General features: G+C 50.1%; 11 protein-coding genes across 11 annotated transcripts; 3 read left to right on the forward strand and 8 right to left on the reverse strand.

Moving 5' to 3' along the window:
• Positions 1-1621: 1621 nt before the first annotated feature.
• On the reverse strand, positions 1622-2409 carry J4E82_009032 (uncharacterized protein; the record flags this gene model as incomplete). Its single annotated transcript, XM_051735261.1, has 2 exons — positions 1622-2210; positions 2255-2409. 2 exons carry the CDS (start codon positions 2407-2409, stop codon positions 1622-1624), a joined length of 744 nt encoding a protein of 247 aa, XP_051584937.1.
• Positions 2410-3069: 660 nt separating this feature from the next.
• J4E82_009033 (uncharacterized protein) lies at positions 3070-4924 on the reverse strand (the record flags this gene model as incomplete). Its single annotated transcript, XM_051735262.1, has 7 exons — positions 3070-3374; positions 3423-3512; positions 3568-3799; positions 3852-4158; positions 4215-4575; positions 4626-4707; positions 4763-4924. The coding sequence occupies 7 exons, from the start codon at positions 4922-4924 to the stop codon at positions 3070-3072; spliced, it is 1539 nt and encodes a 512-aa protein (XP_051584938.1).
• A 506-nt stretch (positions 4925-5430) lies between these two features.
• Positions 5431-6159, forward strand: J4E82_009034 (uncharacterized protein; the record flags this gene model as incomplete). The annotated part of the gene is made up of 1 exon (XM_051735263.1): positions 5431-6159. The coding sequence occupies one exon, from the start codon at positions 5431-5433 to the stop codon at positions 6157-6159; it is 729 nt and encodes a 242-aa protein (XP_051584939.1).
• Positions 6160-6852: 693 nt separating this feature from the next.
• On the forward strand, positions 6853-9134 carry J4E82_009035 (uncharacterized protein; the record flags this gene model as incomplete). Its single annotated transcript, XM_051735264.1, has 5 exons — positions 6853-7030; positions 7098-7183; positions 7234-7871; positions 7935-8105; positions 8174-9134. The coding sequence occupies 5 exons, from the start codon at positions 6853-6855 to the stop codon at positions 9132-9134; spliced, it is 2034 nt and encodes a 677-aa protein (XP_051584940.1).
• A 151-nt stretch (positions 9135-9285) lies between these two features.
• Positions 9286-10901, reverse strand: J4E82_009036 (uncharacterized protein; the record flags this gene model as incomplete). The annotated part of the gene is made up of 4 exons (XM_051735265.1): positions 9286-9563; positions 9632-10202; positions 10281-10570; positions 10634-10901. The coding sequence occupies 4 exons, from the start codon at positions 10899-10901 to the stop codon at positions 9286-9288; spliced, it is 1407 nt and encodes a 468-aa protein (XP_051584941.1).
• Positions 10902-11585: 684 nt separating this feature from the next.
• Positions 11586-13388, reverse strand: J4E82_009037 (uncharacterized protein; the record flags this gene model as incomplete). Its single annotated transcript, XM_051735266.1, has 8 exons — positions 11586-11904; positions 11963-12143; positions 12191-12305; positions 12358-12500; positions 12558-12683; positions 12736-12829; positions 12878-13139; positions 13189-13388. 8 exons carry the CDS (start codon positions 13386-13388, stop codon positions 11586-11588), a joined length of 1440 nt encoding a protein of 479 aa, XP_051584942.1.
• A 1268-nt stretch (positions 13389-14656) lies between these two features.
• Positions 14657-15666, reverse strand: J4E82_009038 (uncharacterized protein; the record flags this gene model as incomplete). The annotated part of the gene is made up of 2 exons (XM_051735267.1): positions 14657-14935; positions 14992-15666. The coding sequence occupies 2 exons, from the start codon at positions 15664-15666 to the stop codon at positions 14657-14659; spliced, it is 954 nt and encodes a 317-aa protein (XP_051584943.1).
• A 1129-nt stretch (positions 15667-16795) lies between these two features.
• On the reverse strand, positions 16796-17120 carry J4E82_009039 (uncharacterized protein; the record flags this gene model as incomplete). The annotated part of the gene is made up of 3 exons (XM_051735268.1): positions 16796-16822; positions 16886-16903; positions 16956-17120. The coding sequence occupies 3 exons, from the start codon at positions 17118-17120 to the stop codon at positions 16796-16798; spliced, it is 210 nt and encodes a 69-aa protein (XP_051584944.1).
• A 1742-nt stretch (positions 17121-18862) lies between these two features.
• On the reverse strand, positions 18863-20065 carry J4E82_009040 (uncharacterized protein; the record flags this gene model as incomplete). Its single annotated transcript, XM_051735269.1, has 3 exons — positions 18863-18910; positions 18961-19196; positions 19321-20065. The coding sequence occupies 3 exons, from the start codon at positions 20063-20065 to the stop codon at positions 18863-18865; spliced, it is 1029 nt and encodes a 342-aa protein (XP_051584945.1).
• Positions 20066-20467: 402 nt separating this feature from the next.
• Positions 20468-22298, reverse strand: J4E82_009041 (uncharacterized protein; the record flags this gene model as incomplete). The annotated part of the gene is made up of 3 exons (XM_051735270.1): positions 20468-20731; positions 20780-22130; positions 22180-22298. 3 exons carry the CDS (start codon positions 22296-22298, stop codon positions 20468-20470), a joined length of 1734 nt encoding a protein of 577 aa, XP_051584946.1.
• A 672-nt stretch (positions 22299-22970) lies between these two features.
• On the forward strand, positions 22971-26139 carry J4E82_009042 (uncharacterized protein; the record flags this gene model as incomplete). The annotated part of the gene is made up of 5 exons (XM_051735271.1): positions 22971-23011; positions 23077-23361; positions 24639-24679; positions 24749-24912; positions 24961-26139. 5 exons carry the CDS (start codon positions 22971-22973, stop codon positions 26137-26139), a joined length of 1710 nt encoding a protein of 569 aa, XP_051584947.1.
• Between the last annotated feature and the right edge of the window lie 41 nt (positions 26140-26180).

Raw genomic sequence — 26180 nt, forward strand, 5'->3', positions numbered from 1 at the left:
TCAGTTTAAGAGCTCTAAACTGAACTGACTGATAAGACGAGAGCTCTAAACTGACACTGAACTGACTGCCAAGCAATCAGTCAGTCAGTCAGTCTCATCAGTTTGGATTGATTGTTAGCAACTCTGTCTGAGCGGCACCACTCATCGTGCTCGTAGCAGTAATGCATCCTTGTAAGCATAGTCCAGTCGTTAGGAACCCTATGTTTGTCAGAGATGTGATGCGCAAGCATTTCGTAACTCTTGAAAGTCTGGTGGCAAGTGTCCCACAGGCACTGGCGACTGCGTACATCTCGGAGATGCCTCGTCACATGAGAAGAGTTTATGGCGCAAGACTTCGAGCGGAAGCTGAAGTTGCAGTCGTTCCAAGCACAAGTATGGATGTAGTTGAATTGGTTTCTCATGTGTTGTTGTGCATCCCGTATGCGTTGTTTGCGGGCACATTGGAGTAAGTGCTCATTCATCCGGTCTGGCCTTGATCTATCTTCGTTAGTAAAAGCAGAAAACAAAATGCTTGGTGCCTACCTTTTGTTGTTCTTATGAAACTGACGTCCGCACACGCTACAACACCCGTCTTTAGTGGGTGAAGCAAAGGCATAGGCATACCGTGTCTTCTCTGGACGACAGTTCTTCACCATTGGCTCGAGTATGTCATTGAGCGGGATCTTGTTTCTTTCGGCCACGACCTCGGCTGCCGTGGCGCAACCAGGGTACATTAGCATTGTTATGGCTCTTCGGTCAGGCTCAAACTTCCACAGAGCTTGCAGATATCGCGAGGGAGAACGTAGAGGGTTTACCCTTTCTCTAGAAGGCGATACTGCCACGAGATCCCCCTCAAAGAAAGCCTCGCGTTGCTTACGGTACGCAAGCTTTCGCGATTGCCGTCGTAAAGCATACTCTTGGCTTGGAGTACGGTCTACCAAAGCGACTTCCGTGATATTCATACTAGTCTCCTTGACTTTAGGTATGGCACGATCTGTAAGCTGAGATCCAGGAGGCATTGGTGCGAGAAGGTTTCTCTTCGACATCATAGACGTGTTCTCGTTTATGAGTTTTGTGTTTTGTTCGCGCCCGTAGATTACTGATTGGCTATCGATGGCGATGAGACCAGAAACGTAGTAACAGGCCGTCTCGTCCGAAGAATGGCCTAACAACGTTCTTCTCTGGATCGGAGACAACATCTCTTCCAGATGGTCAGCCAACGATAGCATTATAGCGTCTGGTGATACATACTTTCTATTGTTACAGCATAACCCCTACGGAAGCAATATGCACTCAGTCTATCTCTGTAACCAGCCCGCTGACCTACACCCTTGATCATGTTGTTAAAGCAATTGTATGTGAGGATATCGTTCTCGGAGACAACGCCGTTGTTACAGATACTTCGGAGGATAGGTCTCTTTTTCACCTCAGGCTTGTAGCGATATGTGTACATCTGACTGCCTGTTGGTAGTTCTTTTGCTGCAAGATCTTGGTAGGACTGACAGTCCGCGAACACTCCGTCTGCTAGCGCCATCGCCATGAAATGTGCGACTGCGCACATACATCGCGTAGACTCTTCGTATAGAAGCATCACAGGCCTGTTTGTCTTAGAAAATAGGACTTCCCATCAAAGAGTACTTCCTTACGAATGCTTCTTATTATTGCGGTGTCCTTTCCGGTTGCGCAGCTTGATGAGAAGAAGGAAGCCAACGTACGTCTCGTTTTGATAACGTACGAGGTCGATGTCCCCGTACAGGAGTCCCTCGTTGCTGTGTTTCCAGGCCTCTGATTCAATGAATTCCCCTGGGCGACTGCCCGTGAACGTCATGAGGATAATAGCGAAAGCTAGCTGTAGACGTGCACGTGGGTGCGTAAACTGATATTCATCGCACATCCATAGAAACTGAATCAAATCTTCAGCAACGAGCAAAGGGGCGACTGGCTTCTTATAAGCATCTGTTGAAATCTTCCCCTTATGGACAAGGTCTTTCTCAATGTAGTTCTCGAGATCCTTGTTTTCCGCGGAGCTATACTGGTGCCTCGTGAATAACTTGATAGCTCGTTTGAGTGACGACAGGCGGTTTCGGACGGTGGTGTCTGTGATTTTCTCCTCTAGCAGACCGGTTCTTGTTTCAGCAAGCCAAAGCAGGTACATCTGAATACGGTACACGGTGGGTGCTTTTCCAAACATAGGGTTATAGGTTTCGTGATCATAGAAGTCTGCAGAGAATCTAACCTGTCAGTAAATGGTCTAAACTTGAATGGCCCTACATACTCTGCCCAGAGGCTCATAGTGTACGCGTGCGACTTGTAGCTTGAAGGGATCAACAGATTTTTCACGTCTTCCTCTGTAAGCGGGGCCGGCTCCTTCTCGAGCTGAACAAGAGAGTGCAAATGCGAAAGATCTTTAATCTTTTTTTTGGGTCCCATGGTGAAAATGATCGTAGATAATCGTAGAGGGAGCAGGATTGCAGAGGGAGCAGAGAGAGCAGGATCGCAGAGGGGGCAGAAGCAGGACTGCAGCGGCAGGTTGAGCCCCATCCTGGCGGCATTCCATCCTTAACTCAGCGAACACCTTGAGACGGTTACAGCATGTTGAAATACTGTTAAGAGTTATTTGGGGCTGTGTTGGTGGGGTGCGCAGCAAGTTGGTGACGGAGTCGCGATTCCTGAAACGGGTAACCGAAGACGAACCTCAGTTAATTGACCCCAACCCGGAACCGCGAGATTTGACGGATGGTGAGGGTGAACTAATTTTCAGTGTCCTATGGTCGTATGTGGAAGAAACAGCTAATTGTCGTCTGATATACTGCGGAAAACTGCAGCAGAAAGTGCATCCAACGAGATCGTCCCAGCGCCCCATCGGGGACGGTGGCTGAGACGTAGTCATTAGTGGATTGATCAGAGATTGTGGCAACATCAGTTGGGTTGAACGTAGAACAAAAAGAAAGACAATCATTGCCAAAGAGGCTAAGAAGCTGTACACGTACATCTGGTGTTTGCGCCCTGCTTCACAATGTAGATAAGTATGGTATTTCTATAATGCTTTCTCTGGTACTCTCGTCTCAGTCCAAACCACACACGTTCACATCATGGCTGGGCCATGATCTGCTGGTCGCCACCATCCCAGGAAGACGGGTTCGCAAGCACAGACATGACCCTCGCGGTATTGCAAAATGGCTTCTTCGCACTTTCTCCACAGCTCTGCTTGTACTCCTCAGCGAGCACGCTGAGATTCGTATCCTGGAGTTTTTCAATCCGTTCAGCGGTAGTGCGGAACGGTTGAGGCAGTGGAGGAAATGATGCGGCAACAAGGGGCTGGCTGTATTTAACACCAAGCGACTCTAGTACAAGAGGCGTGACGTGAGCAGCCGAACCCAGCACGCGAGGCATACCTTTACTCATTAGCCTATCTGCAATTCTCAGCAATGGAGTAGACTTACCGTGTCCCGCGAATCCGGCCGCAATGAAATGGCCCGGCCGCTGTGGCACCGTACCAACAAATGGAAAATCATCTGCAGATTCGGTTTGAACTACAGTTTAGTCAGCCAACTGTACGTCAAGTTCACCGACATGGCGTTCTCTTACTTCCAGTCCAGCAGCCGCCTTCGTTGGCTTCCTTGCTGAGTTCCGCTGGAACTGCATCCGGCGAGCCTATAACATCTGAGGGACCCCAAGATTCGTAGAATGCAGCTGCTCCAGCAATCTGCTGATCGTTTTTATCGCTAGGAAAGCAATCTTCCGGCTTGTGGACGAGAAGTTGCCTTGCTCCTCCAATGATGATAGTGTTGTACGGCGGAGGGAGTTGGAGATGATAGTTCTGTCTTTGTTAGCAGGTGATCGATTGTGAAGGGAGCATATGTAAGCCTCACGTTGACAACTGAATCCCAATGCTGGGCACCGGTATGCTTTATGAATCCCGGAGGCGCTTTTAGTGCCGCAATAGTTCCTCTGTCGGGCAGTATAAGATTACTGAACTCAGGAAGAAGATGAGAAGCCCATCTGTTTGTCGTGTGGACGACTGATTTGGCACGAATGGTTCCACGCTCAGTCTTGACCGTGATCCAGCCCTCGGCGTCTCGCGCTGAAACATCCGTGACTGGGGTGTGAGCTTGCAGATTGAGATTGCCTTTCTGCAGAACGATGCGCAAAAGTGCGTGCACCAATTTGTATGGCCATCTGAGACGACGTTAGTAAGTCTGCGTGAGAGAGTAGTACAGTTGAGAAGAACCGACATTTGCCCTGCAGGATGGACCACTGCAGCAAGAGCACCCTTCATCTGTGTAAACTCTTCCGCTTCGTGTGCATCTTCGATCACTCTGCATACTTTGACGATCTCATGATCGTCACCATGATCCCTCCGCATGGCATCAAGCGCGCCCTTGAGCCTTGTCCAGGCCTCATCGGTCATGGCAGCATCGAACGTTTCTCCGAACTTGAGACAGACCTCTTCCGCGATACCTTCTTCCTCAGTTAAATTCTTAAATGCCGGCAAATGAGCCATCTCATGTTCGATAAGCTCCATGGCACCATTAGGGCCAAATCGATTCGACCATTTCACATAACGAGAATAAGCATGCGGCCTCAATTGTCCTCCTATTCGTTGTTAGATGTTTCTCCAAGGGACGAGATACAAGTACTATTACCATTGCGTCCGGTGGCAGCTCCGCAAATTTCACGAGCTTCTAGGAGAGTCACGTGAGGCTGTCTTGAAGCATTCTCTGTGTACTAATCACCTGTCAGAGTTGGTGAATGGACAAGTCGTTTTGGTGCGGTCACAAACTTTATTGATCCAGTAAGCTGTCGATGCGCCGGCGTAACCACCGCCGATGATTGCCACATCGGTCTCCTCTGGTAACGCTTCGCTAGAGCGGAAGTTGCGCAATGGCGAATTCGCAGCCTCAATCCAATAGGATTTGGTAGGGTTGATAACTGGTAAAACCATGTCGAGGAATTGAGAATAACAGATTACTTTCTACGAGCGAACAGAGAGCACGTTTCGCATGGCCATCCACACCGTATACGTTTTCATATCGGCAATCGAACACCGCTCTTTTGAAAACCGACCGGCTACATGGCCCGGTCATCGAGCTTATCACTTCAACTTAGGAAGTTAGAGCTTGAGAAACGATGATACCGGTCCGGAGTTCGCTGAAACTACTGCTCATCGTTATCGTACCTAGGTACCTATGTGTCAATGGCAGAACCGGGTGAGCTCCGGTCACGATCGATAACTACGTGGCCCGAGCGCTGCGGCAGTCATATCAGACCGGGCCGGTCTTCTATCATCCACTAGTACCGCTACTCACCATAACGAGACATTAGAATACCGAGCTTGATGCAGGGGTCTGTTCTCCACAGGTCTGTCACTCATGCCATGTCAACATATCTTGCATCTACCGCTGTCGAACTCCTTGATCTTAGCTACTACATACCACACTGAAAGTCAGAATGACACAGCCTCTCAAGCACGTAGTTTTCGACGTCGTCGGCACCTGCGTATCATTCGACGCCTACTACGAACGCATAGACTCAGTCTTGGGTGCAAAACTTCGCCATCATTACGTAACACCGCAACACTTCGGGTACACCTGGCAGACAGCTGCTGAGCTGGAATTCACCTTCTTGTCCATCTCCGAAAGCTACAAGCCTTACAAGGACATTCTCCGAGGACTATTCTACCGGACTCTCTGTCTTTGTGGCATCGCCGATCCTCGGGCTATAGCTACTGAAGAGGAGCGGGAACAGTGCATCGAAGGCTATTCCGCTTTACAGCTGCGACCTGGCTGTCGGGAGACGTTCCAGTTGCTGCGCGACAACGGCTTTACAGTCTGGTGCTTCACCACCGGAGATGTGCAACGGGTCAGAGGCTATTTCGAGCACGCCGGTGTAGACATGCCGCTGGAGAATTTCATTAGTTGCGACAATACAGGCGTGGCTAAACCCGCTCTCCCCGCCTATCAGGCTGTATGGAAACGACTTGGAGCAAACGATGTGAAATGGTTCGCTGCCGCGCACATGTGGGATGTCGCAGCAGCCACAAAAGTCGGTTTTCGTGGAGCGTGGAGCTCGGTGTACGAGAAGGAAGCTTGTCTCGACGTTTTTAGTGACGTGAAGTTAGAGGTGGTAGCTGGAGGTCTCATGGAAATGGCGCAGGAGATTGTAGATAAGTCTCAATGACATCAGTAAAGGATGTTCATTTCCACATGCCCTTTCTTATTCCTCTCCAGCATTTTGCCCGATGTTCGCCATTATCTCTTGTGATGCGAATTAGCCGGTGTATCGCGTGTTTGTGATAAGCCGGGGCTACTACTAACCCATAATGGATAAGCCTTGTGCGGAGCGCCCTGCAGGAAGCTGGACGGCTTCAACGTCGCTGCATTGCGCGTCATTCAGCTGTCTTATCGCTCGCGCTTCAATAGGTGGGTGTCCTTGACAGCTGTGAGTCCACGACGTATGCTCAGAACCCTTCCGCCAACCCAATCCCTCCAGCTCATACCTAGTCTTGTTTTGTTCAATTCGAGCTATGGAAGTCGAGCCTCCAAGACCCACCAAGAAGCGTCATCTAGCGGCAGAGGAGCGACAACGAGCAGTTCGCGCGTAAGACCCACCACTGTCTCGCCGAAGAACGCGAGGCATAGTCTTGGCTGACAAGCATCGCATAGGTGTAATGAGTGTCGCCGTCTCAAAGAGAAATGTGAGGATGGTACACCGTGTAGGCGCTGTCGCCATCTGCGCCGACCGTGTAGATACAATGTTGCGCCTGCTGCAGTGGACAAACGAGGACCGGGCCTTCCTGACTCGCTCGGTGAGCTGATGGACCGCATGCGATATATGGAATTCATAGTCAAACACCAATTTCCCAATCTCGCCATGGATACCGTTTCTCTACAACGCATGTGCGATTCCCTGTCTTCGCCGACACCACCACGCGACCAGAACGAGATCATCTCCGAGTCTATCGAACCTTCGGGGAATGTCCAAGTGTCTGACAGCCCTGATATTGGAGACGAGGATTGTACCATTGACCGAGTAGACGGCACGACAGTCCGTACGTGCTTCTTGAACCTCTTCGTTATCCCTCAAGCACACTGACGAGACCTTTTGTCGCTGTGCAGATTACTCAGGCGAGTTCTCCCATTGGAACTTTTCCATGCACATCAAGCGCAATATAGACGAACTTATGGCCAAAGCCAATGTTCAGGTATGTGCGGCTAGCCTAGTCTGTTCCTGTTTGCTCACCATCTCTGTCAGAATTTAGAAAACGTAACGCGAGTACCGGATTTCATTCGCGTTGGTGAGGCAGATCCAACTTCAACTTCCATCTCGGACATCCTTGCTGTTATGCCACCCCGTCCTGTTGCCACCTTCTTGACCAATGTCTTCTTCAATCATGCCACCAGCGTCTACTACTATGTAGACCGATGCTGGTTTGATGAAACCCTAGACAACATATACACTAAACCCGTTTCGCTACGCTCCAAGGATGTTACTGCAATATGTGTAGTACTGATGGTGCTAGCTGTCGGAACCCAATATGTCCATTTAGAATCGCCAGATCGTCATAAGACTTCCAGCACGGGCACTGCAACAGACTCTGAAGTTCAAAGCAGTTGGGAGCTCGAAATTGGATCCGGCTTTTACCGTCAAGTGGCAAAGCTACTTTCGGAAGTCATCCATGCTGGTTCGCTGCTCAGCGTCCAGGTACTCTTGCTTCTCGGCCTATATTCCTTACCCATTGATGCATCTGGGCTGAGTTACATCTATCTAAACTTAGCTATCAAGGTGGCCATACAGAACGGAATGCATCGAAAGGTTTCGCGCAACGTCCTCGACCCGAGAACCAAGGAGATCAGGCGTCGTATTTGGTGGACAGTGTACTGCATGGAAAGGTTCGTCGGTTCTTGACTCTCTGATACCACATCATTCCCGTGCTGACGAATTCGACCTACTAGAAAGATTGGTATATACCACGGCCGCCCGATATCCATAGTACAATCCGATATCGATGCAGACCTACCTCAGAGCTCTGAAGCACACCTTATGAACGATGACTCTTTCTATCCTCAAGGTCTCTTGGAATCAATCAAGCTCACAAGGCATGCTGAAGCATTCCTCCACGAAATGTAAGTCCAGATTGAGACTTTCTAAATACACAGAAACAGAAGACAATCAACTGACTATACCTTGCCAGATCATGTCTCCGAAAATGTGCAAACGCCGAAGTCGGGGCGATCCTGAACCGTATCAAGCGCATGAAGGCAGATTTGCGAGGGCCTTGGTCACCTCCTCATGGGGGTGCATTATTGCCAACCCCATACCACCAGAAAGAGCTACCAAAAAACCGCGCGTTAATTCATACTCGACTGGAGTGTTGCCTGTTGCACATGTTCATCGGACGACCCTTCATCCTTGCGCACCGTCACGCGCGGACCAATGACGGCAATGCCGCATCCCCAGAAGTACGCCGGAGGAAAGCAGCAGAGTCCCACTCACAGTGGGACTTCTTGGTCCATGACTGCGTTGCGGCTGCGAAGGAAGTTATCAGTATATGCCAAATCATGCAGACGGGCAATATGGGCCTTGCAAAGTCGTCCTATGCCGAGTATAGTTCCTGCCGCGCGTCCTTGCTGGTCTTGATCGCCTATAGCATATGTTACCGTACGAACGAGTTCGCAAGCACCCTACAAGTAGGTCTGCAAGCGATAAGAGAAATGGCTTCTGCGGGCGATTCTGCGCGTTCAGAAGTGTCGCTCCTAGAGACACTGGAAGCGGCGCTGCATCGACTTAACGTGTTCAATCCATTACCAAGTAAACCTGTGGCCACGGAAGCCAACGATCCGGCTGAAGAGGGCTACAACGGTCTTCTCAACTGGTACAAGAAAGCGGAAAGGTCCCCGAACCCTCGTTTTGGGTCTTTAGCATCCGAACATGCAAATGCACAAGCAGCGACGGTGCAAGGCCCAAGGGTGACACCAAACAGAGCCGATGCAACAGTGGATAGCATGCCAAGCGACATATCTCTTGATGGATATCCGTTCGATTTCGATCTACTCAACTCGGATGGAAGCGTGGCGTTCTTCACCTCGAACTTTGATGACCATGGTAACACAGAGAGGGAGTTCTTCGAGAGCCTTTCATGGCTACCGAAATGACGTTCTGCACACGCTAGAATCGCCAATAAATGAACGATAAAGAGTGTTCGGTTAACTCTTTTGGCTAACGAAGTGCGTGTGAAAATCAGTGGATAATTTCGCATTGCAAAAGTGGACGATCTAGGTCCAAACTCTTCGCTCTATTTCATCGTCACAACCGTGCTTGAGCAGGCTGGCTTTCCGCAATCTGTTGCCACATCTTGAGAGACACATGTTCTTTGGGTTGATACCATCTACTCCTGGTGATGCGGTACGGCACAGGGAGATCCACATCATCTGCATCGCCCGTGATGACCATGGAAGCGACGGCTTTTGCGCAGAAGAAGATCTGCGGCATACCGTGCCCACTGAATCCTGCACACATATACTGGCCGGGTTTTCCGCAAATTGGTCCAACATAAGGGAACCCGTCGTTAGAATAGCCCATAACTGACACGGAAGAAGATCAGTCAGTTCTGAAACATTCAATAATGGGCGCTGGTGCAGATGACACTTACTTCCAGTCCAGACATCTTCTGTGCGTACATCGCTGTTCTCCCATCCACGGAAATGCCGTTGCATGTAGCCGTCAAAGTAATTCCGCGCGCCATCCATCAGTCTGCTGTCGTCGGATACATCAAACCATTCGTCCAAGTCTTTGTAGTAGTCGCGCCTTCCGCCACCAACGACGATACTTCCGTCCGGTCGAGGAATCATATAGTCGTACTCGTAGTCGGAAAACCGCATCATATAACTATCAGTCATCTTTGGTGCGTTCTCGCCCGCCAAGCGTGCTACTATGCCTCTCACTGGGACGACTTTTTCCTTCATCTCCGGTACGAGAGCAGACGTGTATCCGTTCGTAGCATAAACGAGAGTGCTGGTCTCGACGGAGCCACGCGATGTGTTCACGACCCAACGATCTTTTGTGCTTTCATCGGCTGCCGAGACGGACGATACTGGGGTATTTGTTTGCAAGTTGACGCCCATAGACACCGCTTTTTCTAGCAAGTGTGCCACAAGTCGGTAAGGCCACAGGCGAGCGGCATTATATGTATGGCAAGATTTTGCACCCCAAACGCCAGAAACCTATGGGCTTGGTCAGATCGCTCCAAAAAGATGATTCCACGAAGCATTTCAAGATTTTCATCTCCAGACCTTACACACCTCTTCTGCTTCGCTGCCCGAAGTAAACTTTATCCCTTTCGCAGTTGAGATATCCGCTTTAGCGATTTTCGCGATGTCAGCTCTGATTTTATCGCGGCCTGCTTCATAAAAGCAGACGTCTGTAACCCTGGTCTCTTCGAAGTCACAATCACAATGTTCACGCCGAACAAGTTCTTTGATTGCGTCGACCTGGCGAGCCTCGAATGTAGCCACGTGCTCCGCGACCGCTTTCCCGTGCGTCTCCAGTACGCTGGCCGCTCTTGACAAAGGATCTGGTTTTAAATGACCGCCTAACCCCTCAGACTCAGTACGTGCGAGATTGAAACTGGATCTCAAGAGCATATGATACGTACCATTACGTCCGGTGGCGCCAGAGCAGGCCTCACGTGCCTCAAGGATAAGTATTGATGGAATTGGGCGGTCGCAACGCATACACTCTTCGATTATGTGATGCACAATCGATGCTCCAGCATATCCCGCACCAATGATTACAACATCAGCCTGCGCGGGAAGATGTTCAGTGCTGCGATGGTTGTCGATGGGCCCGACTTGTTTCCTCCAATAGGAGGGAACAGCATCCGCCACCGGGAAAGGTTTAACGTCAGTACTAGGAAAAGACATGTTGGAGGTGTAGGTTGTGAATCATGTTCATGTATTTGTGGTAGTTTCACGGGGCTGTCCAAGTGCAAGGTGGGCTATTAAGGTACTCACGCTTAGTCATTCTCAAGGCAGGTGCGCTTCTGCTGCACCCAACCCGGGAACTCACGCACCTTAATCAGACGGATAAGATACGCAAGCCAGGAACTTTAGTCCTTGGCTTCAAGTGGCTGCGCAAGGCGGTGATCGTTAGGCAATTGCGACCGGTCCGGTCACCGGGCCGGTCACCGACAAGGACTCAGTAGACTTTGCCGCCAGCAAGCGAACACCCGTTCAGTACAGTACGATCCGGCTTAGAAGCTTTGTTTTTGTGTGACAACATCTGAACTCCTGCAAAAGCCCTTCAGTCTTATCTTTCGCCAACAACGGTGCATCAGATGCAAGGTGATCAGGCAATTCTATTGGACAATATCCATCAGCAATGGCTGTTCGCGTGCTAGAAGAGGAGCGATGCGGACAAGTATAGAAAAACAGTTCGATTAGCAGAATACAGTATTGCAATGAGAGCACAACATGTGTCATGATAGATGTTCTTGAATGACTTGATAGTTGCTATCTGCGGTGGGACCTCGAAGACGCTTTCCCAAACTCCAGCAACATGCGCGTATACAATCTTTCCGTGAAAACCCATCGCGCACGATACAAATTTCATTCAGCGATGACATTACTCAAGGGCTTCCTGGGCATCCTAGTGATCAACATGATCATACTAGGCACAGTAAGAACCAGCAAACCACAGTTCACATAGATCGGAACCACAGGAGCGATGCCACTTGCAGAGCTCAGACCATAGGAGACTGCCTGGCCCGCCGTCTCAAACGCGCGAAACAAGCCTCCTACCCGTGAAGAATCACCCATGTCGTTGGAGAATGTGCCAAGAATCCAGTATAGTGTCAATTGCGTCCAGTAGCCGCTCACGAAGACGATAAGGTACGGCACGTATGCCCTTGCCCATCTTCCAGATTCTCTGTTATTCAAATCAGTTTCAGTCACACTGGAACCTGCCTCTCTGCGGGATAACTTACGAGCCGTAATCCAGCGCCGACTTATCGCCGAGGTAGTGGTACTCAAAAGCGACCCAGATGAAACAACCAGTTTGTGGCAGAATCCACAGCGAGAATGCAGCCCATGCCTTGGGCCGTTGGGACCACCGCTGGCTGTCTAGAAGTTTGCCGAATACGACGACCGACGGAATGGTAATGGCGGCTGTACTAGTCAGCATATAGTTGGCGGGACCCAGAGTCGATACATACGAATAAGAAAGGATGAAAGAGCGCGTGCGCGGACCGAAAAGTGTAGCGAGAGATAGGTACTCATTGTCCCTCCGTAAAAGAAAGAGTAGAACGAGGGCAGAAAGATCAACCAGACCTGGCATCGTGTTAGGTGCTTTCCAAATTTTGGAGACTGATTCATTCCTGACCTTATTGCTTTGTAGATAACTCCACAGAGCAACGAATTCTTGCTTCCAAGTGACCCTCCCCGACATGGCGACTTTGCTGCCATCGCGACGACGCACTCGGGGTGTAGGGGACAACAACAGTGCCCAAAGAACTCCAGTACATTCTACTATCTGTCAATAACTGTGCACCCAGAGCAGATGCCTAGGTATCTGTGACGTACCGAATGCAACAAAGACCAGATATGTCGACCACGCAATGCCTCCAGCAGACGCTCTATCCGAGTTTGTAGAAAAGTTTATCGCGCCACCGATCAAGCTTCCGGAGCTTCGCATAGCCGACCAGATGCCTGCCGTAGGTTATTACAACGATCATTCTTCAGGATGCACGCAGATGCTTACCAAGGTATAGCCCCTTTTCTTCTGGCCTTGGGTAGCATAACATGGCCGTCGTTTCACCGACATAAAGAAACCCGCCTGCTAGACCATTGATAACCTAGTCCCGTCAGTATGTTTCCCTTGTATGAATGAGTGATGATAGTACATTGGATGCTATGAGATACCAGTCGATGCCGAATTTAGCGTTTACATAGTACGCAGATCCTTGAAGGGGCATCGTAAGAGCCGCAATGAAGCACGCCCATTTGATTCCTATCCTGTTGATGATGGGGCCTCCGAGGATAGTACTGATGAAGCCCATGGCGTAGCTCAACGAATTTGCAAGATTCGCTAGCCATGGTGTAGACAGACCGCCTCCTCCTAGATTGGATATAGCATCACCCATAGCTGGGCCAACCAACGAAAGCCTTGACCATGTTCAGCATCCCGATGGTAGTCTCTGAGAGGATTACTTACGCCCCGAACATCACCATCTGGAACAGCACGCTCCGATATAAAGTCGACCATTTCCATGATCGCAAAAAGTCGTAATCGATTACTTCTTCCTGCGATCCTATCGCAATGTCCTCACCACCATCATTCTCCTTGTCATGTACTTTGGCGTCTTTGGTGTCTTTAGTTTGCGAGTAATCCATGACAAAAGTTTTACTGAACATCGTTCATGATACGCGTTCACTTTATGCAGGACTCTTGAGTGCTCAAGAATATCGACCGGCAAGGTGACTGGGAGGTGGTGCCCCTTGTTTGCTCCAGATAAGCATTGCACCGGCCCGGTCTGTAGCGCGACTGATTAGACATGGTGTTATACGGCGACTCGTAGAGTACGTGCTTATCGAGCATGAATGAAACCGCCAAAACTTGTAGGATAAGCCGAGTGGACATTCTTATCTATATTCACGAGAAGTGAGGAGTAAAGACGTGGTCGATAAACATCTTAGAGACCAGTCTCAGCAGTTGAAAGCCAAGATCACTTCCTTGTCGGTTCGCGTGTAAGTCTCAATACTGCACTATGTTGCCGTCTCAGTCTGTCCTATAGCTATCGCTTCGAACGCTAGCCCACGAGCTCCGGCCAAGTTACCCCTGCCAACCTAGGACGTCGCCCGTTTTCCGTCCACGCCGGCTCCATGTCGCTAAACTCTTCTCGGGAGCATGGGGTAGAAGCCGTGCTCGGCCATCGCGCTCTTATCAAGTTGCTCCAGGCCTTTGTAACCCCATCGGTGTTAGCATGTGTATGCTAAGCACGAGTCCGAACGTACGACGATGCTTGTGAGCTCTAAGGAAACTAGCCCATGTTTTTGAAAAGGCAGAAAGGCAACTGCGCGCGATATAAGCGTTGTCGGGAGTGACGAGAAGCGCCGGTGTTGGAGTTGCGGGGTGTGGAGACATCTCCACTCTTCCCAACACGCGTACCAATCAAGCCACTAGCATTACAAACCTTTCTTCCGATGGGCGGGAAGAGGAGGCATTCAAGTTCCTGGTCCACGACCGGCATATCAAGGCTTAGCTAGTACCAAGCTCTAGAAGGCCCCAGATGTGCGCAGTACGCGAACATGCGCACATCTAGACGACAGGTCTCAGGAGTACATGTGGTCGTTAATAGTCATTTATGGCTGTAGTGGTGGGGTGCCAAGGTGACAGAGTTGCGTTTCCGGAAGCAGTAAATTGACCTCGGAACGACACCGTAACCTCAGACAGATCGCGAGGGACAATTAGTTTTCGGTCAGTGTCCTATGGTCGTATGTGGAAGAACCAGGCACATATAAATGTCGTATTGTCGGATTTCCACCCATAACGATAAGAACATGCAAAGTACACTTCATTAGTTACACAAACACCGCACGGCTGACATACGCACCCATACCCGCCAGATAATCTCGAGAAAGGACAAAGGAAACCTCTCCTCGGCCACACAGGTCTGAAATCTTCAAACGTATTGTTCCACCTGCTTCTCACTCCACTCCCAAAACGCGCTCGCAGTCTTCTTACCAGCTTCGGAATAATAGTCCTTCCTCACCTGCATAACCCTGCCGAATGGCACGACCCAGTCACTCGTATTGAGATTCGCAACATCAGGCGCGAGGCCAGCGAACAGCTCAGTGTACGCGCCATTCACAGGCGGATGCAAGATCATGTTAATGAGGAAAAGTTGGAGTGCAGGTACATGGCGCTGCAAATCAGATTTGAGGTTACCGGGGTTAAGCGCCTATCATTCCGCATGTTAGCAGGGTAGTTCAGAGGAAAGAGAAGAAGGTGAATTACCACGCTAACAACCCCCTGCTTTCGGTACCGTCTCTGGAACTCCATCGCATGAAACACATTTCCCGCTTTGCTAATCCCGTATTTGGTCATCTGACTGACATCTGTCTTATAATCCAAGTTGTTCATGTCCACACCACCAGCGGGCGCGATGACATGCGCAGCTGATGAGCTCACCCAAACTACCCTCACACTGCCTTCTGGCTCTTTCTTCGCTGTCTCAAGTAGTATGGGCGTGAGTAACTTGGTGAAGAGAAAGGGCGCGACGCAATTTGTTCCAAGCTGCAGTTCGTATCCTTGTTTCGTTGTTGTGCCCTTCGGTGGTCTCATAACGCCTGCATTGTTGAACAGGACGTCTAATCGGGTTTCCTTTGTGAGAAAGCTCTCTGCAGACGCTTTGATCCCATGGAGATCGTCGAGATCAAGATGGAGATAGTGCAATGTGCCCTTGGATTGCGGGCAAGCTTCTTTGATCCAGGATATCGCTGTAGAGGCTTTCTCAGAGGATCGGGCCGCTACATATACGGTACCGTTGCAGGAGTAGAGGAGGCGGGAGAGTTCTTTACCTACGCCTGCTGAAGCACCTGTCACAACATAGACTTTTCCGTACAGGTTGGGAAGCGAAGATTCGGTGAATTTGGCTGCGGGTGGGAACATTTGACTGAATTGGGAGCCCATCTTGAATACAATGACTAACGATGAACGAGATGAGTATGATTATTGGAGAGACTGGAGACAGTGAAGACAGTGACACCGTTAAGAGGAAGTTGAGAATTTTTGTAGCATGTACTGGCGACTTTGCAAGAGATATATATCCTGATGTTACCTAAATAGGTAGGTACGCTGTTGGAGCAAGTTTCCCCATACGAGCAATGCCGGTGCTTCGATCGGTCCGTTGCACAACGGACGATTCCTGCGTAAGAAGGACACCACAACCGACTGGGAATTCGAGCGACAAAAAGTCTACGCAATCTTGGCTTTTCCATGTAGAAGCTGCGCCACTACATTGCGCATCTCTTTCGGCAGCTGTTTTGGTGCGTCGTGATCGGACTTAGGACGAGATGCGCGGTCGAAAGGTGATTGGGTCGCGGAGTTAACAGACCACCTCCAATGCCAACTCATGGAAGTAGAACAACCCAACAGACTCATGCGAATGTCACATGATCGGAGTGAAGTTGCGGAATGTTTTTTTTGTTTTTTCTGCTGATGGAATGAGTCCCATGAATGCAGCACTCCCTGGGTAAGTTACTTAACACAGCCCGATTCTTTCATCTTGTAGCTAGCTGAGTAACTCGCTTCATAATGACGAGGAACGTGACTTGATACGGTTTAGCGAAGATCTTGAGGTTACTTCGAAGATACAAGAGATGATGCTTGAGTCGACTTTTGGTTCTGCAACGAAACAGAGTCATGTTTCTAGAATGCGCCCTAGCAGCATGACGTATTCACAGGAATACTCGCTGGATTCCACACGACCATGTTGTCAAACTTCATACCATGAACACGGTCAACATAGGATTTGCGAGAGACCGTTCTCTTAATGCTTGAGCAAGAATGACCTAACAGTAGCATACAATCAGCAGGCGCTGACCTAGAAAGAGCAGGTGTTGAAGCTAGGCAAGATAAAATTTGTCGAAGAGTAAACCTTCACACTAAGCAATCATCCCCAAATTATTTACTCCGCACACTTCTAGAATCTTGCGCGCTTCTAAAGTAACGACAGCGTATCCGTATCATCGATAAACTCTTCAATATCGTCCAAGACCGTTGTTCGACCACCATCCAGGTTCACCCATCGTAAAGACTCTTAAACCCGGCAGCAAGCCCAGCAATCCTGGAAACATCAGCTCGGTATTCAGAATAATTATTGCGATACCGAAGTCCAATTGTTACTTACACCGAGTTGCGCAGGTTCCTACCACTAATTAGCAAATATTCAATCTCGTAGCGAAACTCGATCACCATACCCATCCTTCACCACAATTAATAAACGATTCTGAAGCGCAGATACGCGTGCAGACTCTGGCCTCAGGAGTTGCAAGCACTGTTGGCGGTGCTTGCGTAGGACGGGTCAGAGTTGGCCCTGCAACTGCGAGGGCCGTGAGGAGGGTAATGACGACGAAGGTCTTCATGTTGGCTATTCTGATTATGTCTTTTGTGTTTTAAGTTGAGGAAGAAAATTTGATGTTAGATTGAAGAGGTAACAAGGACGAATGGAGGGCTATATACGCTCGCTACCCGCTAAAAGCGCCCTTTGATGAACCATTGTTCTCGAATCGGCACAGCCTGAACGAACGTGCTCCAGACCGGCGCGAAACCACGTGTTGGGTCTACTTCTCAGCTTATGGCTGACGCACAATCATCTTCGGAGATTCTTCACAAACACAGTAAATGCGACCAACAAACGAGAGTGGCCTACTTTTCGGGTACCTGTTCGGTTACAATCCACTTGGCCGACACTACGAAAGCAAGAGCTAGTAGGAGAAAGTGGAAGTCAAGATATCATACGCTAGTATTTATAAGAGACTGTACTTATGATGCCATACTACTGCTTTCATCTAGAACTAATCCCGATTGTGTCGCATGAGTAGATCATCCTATAGTCATTCTCTGTAATTAACCTCTTTGGCTTCACCTAGCTCGCGAGCATCTCCTCATCTGCCTCGTATGATGCCTCAAGTCCTTCGCAGCTTCATCCAACCGCCCTCTAGACTTCGCAGCAGAACCAACATTCCTACCAATATCAGCTTAGACACTAGTCCAATAGAATATGCCGCAAGGAAGTCGAAAATACTTACACCAGAGTGAACAGGTTCCTAATATGCATTAGCGCATGGTCATTTAGATTGAAAAGCCAATGACATACCCAGCCCTCACCACACTCTGTTGCTTCCGAGAAACAAGGGCGCGTGCAAGCCTTGGTCTGAGAGGACACGGCCGGAGTGGCAACTGCGAATGCGGTAAGGAGAGTGATGATGGTGATGAAAGAATTCATTTTGATGGTGATGACTGTTGACAGGTATAGGAAGTTGGTGGACGTCTGGTTTGTGTAGAGTGTAGAAGTTAGGAGCGGGTGGGCGGTATATATGCATTTCTTACCCGAACGACTGCCTTAAAAAGATTCACCAGAACATCACAGATCCAAGTCCCTCAGCCGTTGTACGCAGTACGTGACACGCAAACTTTATACTATGACTGACATGCAAACCGCCTAATCCAATTCATACACAGTAAACGCGTATGTTGGAGAGAAAAACGCCACACCAATCTCCTCGGCTGTCGAGAACCCATGGAGCTGAAACAAAAAAGTAGTGAATGAGGCGGATGATCTAAGAAGCGGCTAAGGTTGGTCATAGCGATATACTTTCCAAGCGTTCGAGATGATGTTGGTGTCGTTTGTAATGAGGTACGAACGGTCTTGGCTAATATACCACCCGTCCTGCTTACCCGGTTTCGGGGCGACGGGTTCCCCGCATGCTGAGATACTCACAACTGAACTCATGATTGGGGGGACAGATTTGCATAAGGGAGGAAGCGATGACTCGGATGTTGTTGTAGGACGACGGTGCCAGGTTCAATTGTGAGGAGCGCGGAAGAGCATCGAGAAGGCGCCTGTATCAACTCAAAGTACGGTAGAGATCGGTCCGTAAAGATTCGCAAAGTTCAATTTCGTTATAATTCCATGCATTTGCCAATGGAGGAAACTCCGAGAGCGGAGAGGAGATGAGAGTAAGCACCGGCTTGGCTTTGCTACCACTGTACCACGCCAAACCTTTTACCACAACACCACATCAGCCCATTTCCATCTTCTCATCCTCAAAGCTACGTAGCTCACCTCTTCTCAAAATCGTGTCCTACGAGAAGAGACATTCGATTAGAAGATCGCGACAGCATTTGGCGGACTCGCAACACCACCAGGTACCTACACAAGGATTAGCTCTCACCTCAGTCTCAGCAATCGGTAATACATACCTTCAACGGCACACTACTAACAAAGCAAGACCTCCGTCCTAACTCCTCACTCTTCTCACACAACCGCTCCAGATCAAACATCTCACCTATCATGACACCCCAGCCACCCAGCAACCACTGGTGTAATAATCCACCGCCCTGCATATCCTTTTCCCAGGATTCACCCGCCCAGAGACCGCCTGGGGCGTTGTGTGGACCTACTAGAGGTGCCATTTCAAAAGAAGGAGCGTCGGATGCTGCGCATTCATCAGTCTATGTCACGTCGTGGTTGGTTGGTCTTGGATAGAGAGATAGGGTAACGTGGCGTAAGTGGCAATGAAGATGAGATAAGATGTGGTGAAGTGAGATGGGCATCCTTACCAACAGCGACAAACCCATTTTCCCAAATCCACTGTACTGACTGCTTATCCGACTGCACGCCCAAGAACGCCGGCGGCTTATCCCTGATAGCTCTCTTCTCTTCATCGCCTAGCTTGGCGTAATCGCGAGTGAATCCCGTTCGTAACAATAACATATCACCTTCTCTCGTCTTGATACCTGTTTCTTGGAGCATATCCTCCAACTCCTCTGCTGTAATACTATTCGCATCTAGTGCGTACACTCCTTTCTTTCCTTTTCTTTCAAGATATCGCGGGTAGTCCAGGATGATACCCCGAGTAGTGATACCACCAGAGTTAGCCACACGATCGATGCCGATGACTTCCGACGACTCGATATCTTGCTGTGATCGCCCGCCGTAGTATCTCTTTGCGCTTTGATATCCGTAATGTCTGAATCCGTCCCACTGGCTACTTCCTTGAGTGTTGAAGTCTAGATGATCATCGTTGACTGTTCTCTTCGTGCCATCTGGATGTTCTTTGTTCATCATTTTCCAAGAGAATTGTGGCCGGTTGAACGAAGGATAAGAAGGTAAGTTAAGATACCAGTCTAGCGAGACGCGGTCACCTGTTTGTATTTCTTGGGCAGCTGCTTTGACGACAGACGGTGTGATCATGTTTAGAGCGCCGAGTTCGTCGTCTGCGCCGTAGAGGCCCCATGCGTTTCCTGGAGGGCCATTCTTGTCGAGTGGAAGATCCTGAAATGGAGGGCGAGAGCGTGGTGACATGTCAGATTTTTGCTGAGCTGGATTATCTTTGGTGTGTGGTGAACCTGCGGGTCTTCGACCTGGATGTTGTGTTGTCTTTGAAGGAACAAGAGTGCATCATGCCAGACTGGTGACCTGATACTTCGGCTGAATGTACAGCGAGGATTATGTGACGCGTAGTGGGGTAAAGCGCGGGGTAGCTTCCGTAGTCGCTGGCTCGGTAATTGATATGGTTCGGGAATCACGACCGTTGTTCGCATAAACATTCAGCTTCATTACCAGCATGCTGTAGAATACTGGATGTCACGCCCTTCTAAACCAAGCATGCATTATTCATATCTCGTCATGATAAGAGGTAGGTCTCGGGTAGGCGCTGGCGATGCGCTTTGGTATTGTTATACCTACTATGCCACATCAGCGGGATCAAAAATCCGGTCCCATCCCTACACCACTTCCTCTTGAGCTTGTGTTCTTCAAGTGTGCGCCACTGCCTTTAAAAAGACTTTGCCAAATAAAGGCCTCGCTTAACAATAGCTCAATGTCCTTCTCTGTCCACTGTCGCGTTGGTAACGATTGTAGGAACATCATCGTCTCTTGGAAATCCATCTTTCGCAGTTGATCGGACCATTTGACGAGAAACGCGGCGCAGACATAAAGGTGAAAGGACGAAAAACCATCTTCTTCGGCCTATAAATAGTCAGTGATGCGCTCCAAAAGAGTGGCTACGTGACTTACCAAGTACGTGTCCCACATCCTTATCGTGTTCTTGACAGATATCTCGCGCATCAGGAGACAGTTCATCCATCGAAAGCTGAACTGTATGAACTCAACACCCTCATTCTGCAGATGTCTCGCTAACTGGTCGTCGATACGCGTAGTAAGATCTCTTAGACTTGCCACTTGTCTTTGGATACCTGGTTGATGTGCGATGTAGTTATCTTGAATCCCGTCAAGAAGCTTGGTTAGACACCAAAAGGAATCTGCCTCGACTGCGTCCAAAACTTGTTTTGGTAGCTGGCCAGGATCCATACCGAATTCAATATCGGGATCTGAGATATAGGCACCAAGGAAGACCTGCCAGAATGGGGTGACCAGGTCGTTGATGCCCTGTACATAGCCCGAGGCAGGATGCCGTATCGCCCACACGTATAGTATCCGCTCAAGGGATCGTTGAGTCGCTTCGTAGCTGTAGAGCTCAAGATGTGGATTTGTCCGAGGCACGTCAATGCTGATTTGATGCCATATAGCTTCGTCCAAGCCACGTCCCCGCCCACGATTCGTCGAAGGATAGGCTGCACCGCCTGCCATCCCGGAGGCGACGGCGCTAGCACTGCCAGATGTACCTCGTTCGAAAGCCTGCCGCACCCCCTCCAAGTATTCTTTCCGCTTGCGCTCCAGTGTTGCGACTCTCCTCTCACTGCTAGTCGGTAGGTAGCCCAACAAGATCTGCCATGTCATGGCGCGCACTTCGGACGGAACACCTGACCATGCCGAGTCTCGCAGGTCTGACAATGATATGGTGCTCGCTTGCAATATCCTCTTGAACTTGTTGATTCTTGTTATCCGTGCGGAGTGCTCCTCGACCTGTTTAGCTGACGCGTTTGGGGGTGGGGTAGCATGTGAGATAAGATGTAGCGAGTTTGCGGGGTCTCGAAGTATCTCTTGATACTGTGGCCGTAGGATCTTGCCTTCGATCTTCTTCGCGGTTGGGTAGTTGGGTATACCTCGCTCCTCTGCAATGTCACCACTGTCTATACCGCGCCACGCTGTTGAGCCCAGGCTTTCTCTACTAACATGTCCGGTTGTTTCTTTTGCCTTGGATGGTTGTTTCCGCCGACCCTTCCTCCGCATGTTTGCGATGCTCGGTAGCCCGAACTCGTCCTCGTCATCCTCAAACATGTTGTCGGGATCGTCTTCGTCGCCATCGTTCCAATCTTGGTGGGTATCATTGAGGAAGTAGCTGTACGTTGCTCGTGCGGGACGGGGTGACACGGTCTTACTGGACCGGCTCGGTGCAGCGCTTGACTCGCGACTGTGGGTGGTCGATGGCGGGGTTCGGGGTCGCGAGTTCGATCCAGAGACGCTCCTTTTAGCAATTAGTCGTATTCATAATGACAGCACTTGAAGCAACATACAATGAACTGAAGTTGTGTATGTCGGCATGCGAATAGGATGCGCCGATGACCTTCTTGTTTTGCGGTGAGCTAGCGGAGTTGGATGTTGTGCGCCAGAATGGAGAGGCCGAGCTGCGCATGAGATATCAGTACCCGAAACCCATATGCGACGGGACTGTAGTAACGTACGAGGACCGGTCTGTATGCAGGGAAGCGATATGTTAGCTACCCCGGATACTATGACGCTCTTTGTGGTTTGGAAGGACACGAACCGACCTGGACCATTTCCTGGCAGATTGTTAGCAAACAAGGAATTGCGCACAAGATTGGGGGGACAAACCTGCTGCTGCTTCTTAGAGGCCATTTCTGAACAAGTGAACGCTTGTCCTGTGTCTCGAGGCGGCCCCGCTATGAACCCAAGCTTCAGATGGCTCTACCGGGCAAGCACGAAGAAACTCGTTTCCTTTAGGTCGTACCTGACACCTTCCTAGGCGCCAAAGGTGTTCGTTCTCTTTCGAAGTGATATACTTCCAAGAATATCGCTATTGTCTCCAGTACACATATGGCTGGTATGTCGTAGGGCTCGTGCATGTATCCGTCGCGCCTGCCACGCCAAGCCCGATGCTAGCGCGCCTGCCCATTGCTCTGCTCTCATCTCCTCACTCAAGCGTCAGGCTCTTCCTTCTGTCACCTCCCTTCCTTCCATTCAACCCGACGATCGCGCCTGACTAACCGCGACCTCACTTTCGCGCGCTCATACGTCTTTCTCTTTTGCACGTTTTCTCTAACAAGCTCTTCTCTAACACTCCAACATGGCCGACGAAAACTACGAGGACGACATCTTTGATGATCTGTACGTGCTCTCAGCGCGACTAAAGAATGATCGCAGTTTGCGACAATCTACTAACAACGCATTAGCTACGATGACGAGCCCACGTCCAAGCCCGCGGCAGCGGCAGCGGCACCTGCCCCAGCCCCCAAGACGGAACCCGAACCTACCCAAGCCGAGCCCGTGAGCGCGCCGCCTCAAGATTCTACACATGACAATGGTCATAATGCTGCATCTTCTTGGCCAGCTCAAGCTGGGGGCGAACAGGACTCGCACATGGACCAGTCCGGCTACAATGCTGGGGGTGACCAGTCGTACGACAATGCGCCCGTAGATGATGACAACTATGGCCCAATCAACGTGAAAGAAGATGGGTAAGTCGTGCAGTGTCCAGTTTGATCATGATCTTCCAGAGGCGCATCACAAGGTATAAGAACATGTATATCGCATGTTATAGTTGAAGACAAGAGCACGTCGCTGCCAGGACCATCGCCATCAACGGCCGCATAGGATATCGTGCTAGAGCGTTCGACAACATGAGAGAGGCGAACTATTCATGGAATACATTGCGAGCACAATCAGAGGACAAGCTCTGCACACTTCAGTCTGTCGCGCATTTCAAAGCACCAGGGGCCATGGTTGGCACAGAGTCTGGGATAAAAGCCTAGGAGCTAGACACCTTGCGAAAGATTGTGGTCCATGTCGTCCACTGGTGAGGCGCTCAAAGCATGGCGAAGTGGGCCACCAGTTTTGGTTGTTGGAAGAAGCTGGAAAATAAGAGTCAGTCGCTCAGCGATGCTCAGAGCAACCATCAACGCGCCTTACGCAGGGACTATCGCGGCTTGCCCAACTTTGGCAGCGCCTCATGTCGATATAAACCTAGGTACTTGATAGCGCGTACCAGCAACGCAAGCAAAGGATAGCTACCGAGCTGTGAGATAGTCTGAGACTTCTACATTCGAATTCATAGCAGAACACAGACGTTTCATCCGAATCAAACTGTGCCTTTGCAAGGGCTACTTTTGCACCTCGAAACTTGGACTTGAGTACGTGGAGTGCATTCTTGGTCGATATGATTGGTGCACGCCACGAAGTCGACATGTCCTGAGTAGGATGCGGCGCAGGAGTTGGGTTCGCTTAGCCATCCGTCTGCGACCGCATACGGTCCTCGAGCGAGCGACGCCTTGCTGCAAAGAAAGGAGCCTTACGATATCAACGCATATGTTCTCAGCTCAGTTTCCAATCATCCACGATAGAACACGAATTGCGTCCTCTACATTACTGCGACTGGCAAAACTACTCCGGACGCCTCACCAATCGATTAGTTGTCAAATGTGCAGCACGACCAATTTGACGAACTCGGCTACATGGACCTCGTTACGATAAAAACCTCTTGGGATTGTGTTCTGCTATATCCATTTCTAAGGATGATGGCTGAAGGTGCGATAGAGGGATCATGGGCGTTGAGCCTATATTTCCAGCTCATCATATTTCGACAAGGGTGTTTTCGACAACAACACCGCTACCAGCCTCTACGCGGAGGCACTTCTAACTGAACAGCTACGGATACCATATGATGCGCCTCGTTTTTCTCTTTTGAGTTTACTGATAGTGTCGCTACTTATGATTGTTTTACTGACTTCAGCCATAGCAAGATGTTCATCGGCGGACTGAACTGGGAGACTACAGAAGGTATGTAAATATGTCTTGGTCCACTCAATTACATATAAAACGCACAACCTTGCTAACCCTTTGCAACAGACTCCCTCAAGGGCTACTTCTCGCAGTTCGGTGAAGTTAGTGAATGTACCGTCATGCGTGATGCTGCTACTGGACGTTCTCGAGGATTCGGCTTCCTCACGTTCAAGGACCCCAAGTGCGTCAACATTGTCATGGTCAAGGAGCATTACCTTGATGGCAAGATTGTACGTCTATACCCGCTCAAATGCGAAGCACTGACTAACATTGTTCAGATCGATCCGAAGCGTGCGATTCCTCGTGAAGAGCAGGAAAGAACGAGTAAGATCTTTGTCGGTGGCGTCAGCCAAGAAGCCACTGAGGAAGACTTTACAAACTTCTTCAAGCAGTTTGGTCGCGTCGTCGATGCCACACTTATGATGGACAAGGAGACTGGCCGACCCCGAGGTTTCGGCTTCGTTACTTTCGATGGTGATGCAGCCGTAGACGCTACTCTACGCGGTCCCCTACAAATTCTCGGCAAGCAGATTGAAGTCAAGCGTGCTCAACCTCGTGGTAACATGCGTGATGATGATGGAGGCGACGGCAACAAGAAGTTCGGCCGCGGGAACAAGTTCAACAAATTCAACGACAACGGTAACGGTGGCCAAGGTGGCGGCAACAATTATGACAATAACGGTGGAAACATGCAAGGCCAAGGTGGCAACAGCGCCATGTCCCCTGCCATGATGGCTCAGTACTGGCAGCGAATGCAACAGTACTTCCAGTCCATGCAGCAAACCCTCGCTCAGCAACAAGCCGGTGGTGGTATGCCCGGTAACCCCATGGCTGCCATGGGTGGTATGAACCCGATGCAAATGCAGCAGATGCAACAGCAGATGATGAACCAAGGTATGAACCGCGGCAATGGCTCTCCGAACCCCCAGATGATGGGTGGTCCAGGTGGAATGAACCCAATGCAGATGCAGCAAATGCAACAGATGCAGATGGCACAGATGCAAGGTGGTGGAGGCCCAGGAGGTCAAGGTGGTCCGGGTATGATGAATCCTCAAGGTGGCCAGAGTGCCGGTGGTCCACGCCCAGCTTACACCGCTCAAGATCAACTCGCTTTCGAACAGCAAAAATACGAACAACAGCAGGCACGCCGCCAGCAGCAACTCTCCGGCCCCGCCGGCTTCGGTAACGCTCAGGGAGGACCTCAGAGCTGGGATGGTATGTACGACGACGCGCCCCAGCCAAACATCCCCTCTGGTCCTGGAGGCGGTCGCGGCGGCTTTAGGAACAACCGTTCTCGCCAGGGCTCTAGCCAACCCCCTGCTGGTGGTGGTCAAGCCCCCATCAACGCCCCCACTGGCCCTAAGAACGCTGGTGTCCGAGGCGCGAACTACCGTGGTGGAGGTCACCGTGGTGGTGGTGGTTTCAGGCACCAGCCCTATGGTGGTCGTGGCGGTTAGATGTGGATCTAAGGGTTTGCTAGAGAGAGTGCCCAGAAAAG

Source organism: Alternaria postmessia (genome assembly GCF_024291825.1).
Source record: "Alternaria postmessia strain BMP 2775 chromosome Unknown scaffold_81, whole genome shotgun sequence".
Taxonomy (NCBI): domain Eukaryota; kingdom Fungi; phylum Ascomycota; class Dothideomycetes; order Pleosporales; family Pleosporaceae; genus Alternaria; species Alternaria postmessia.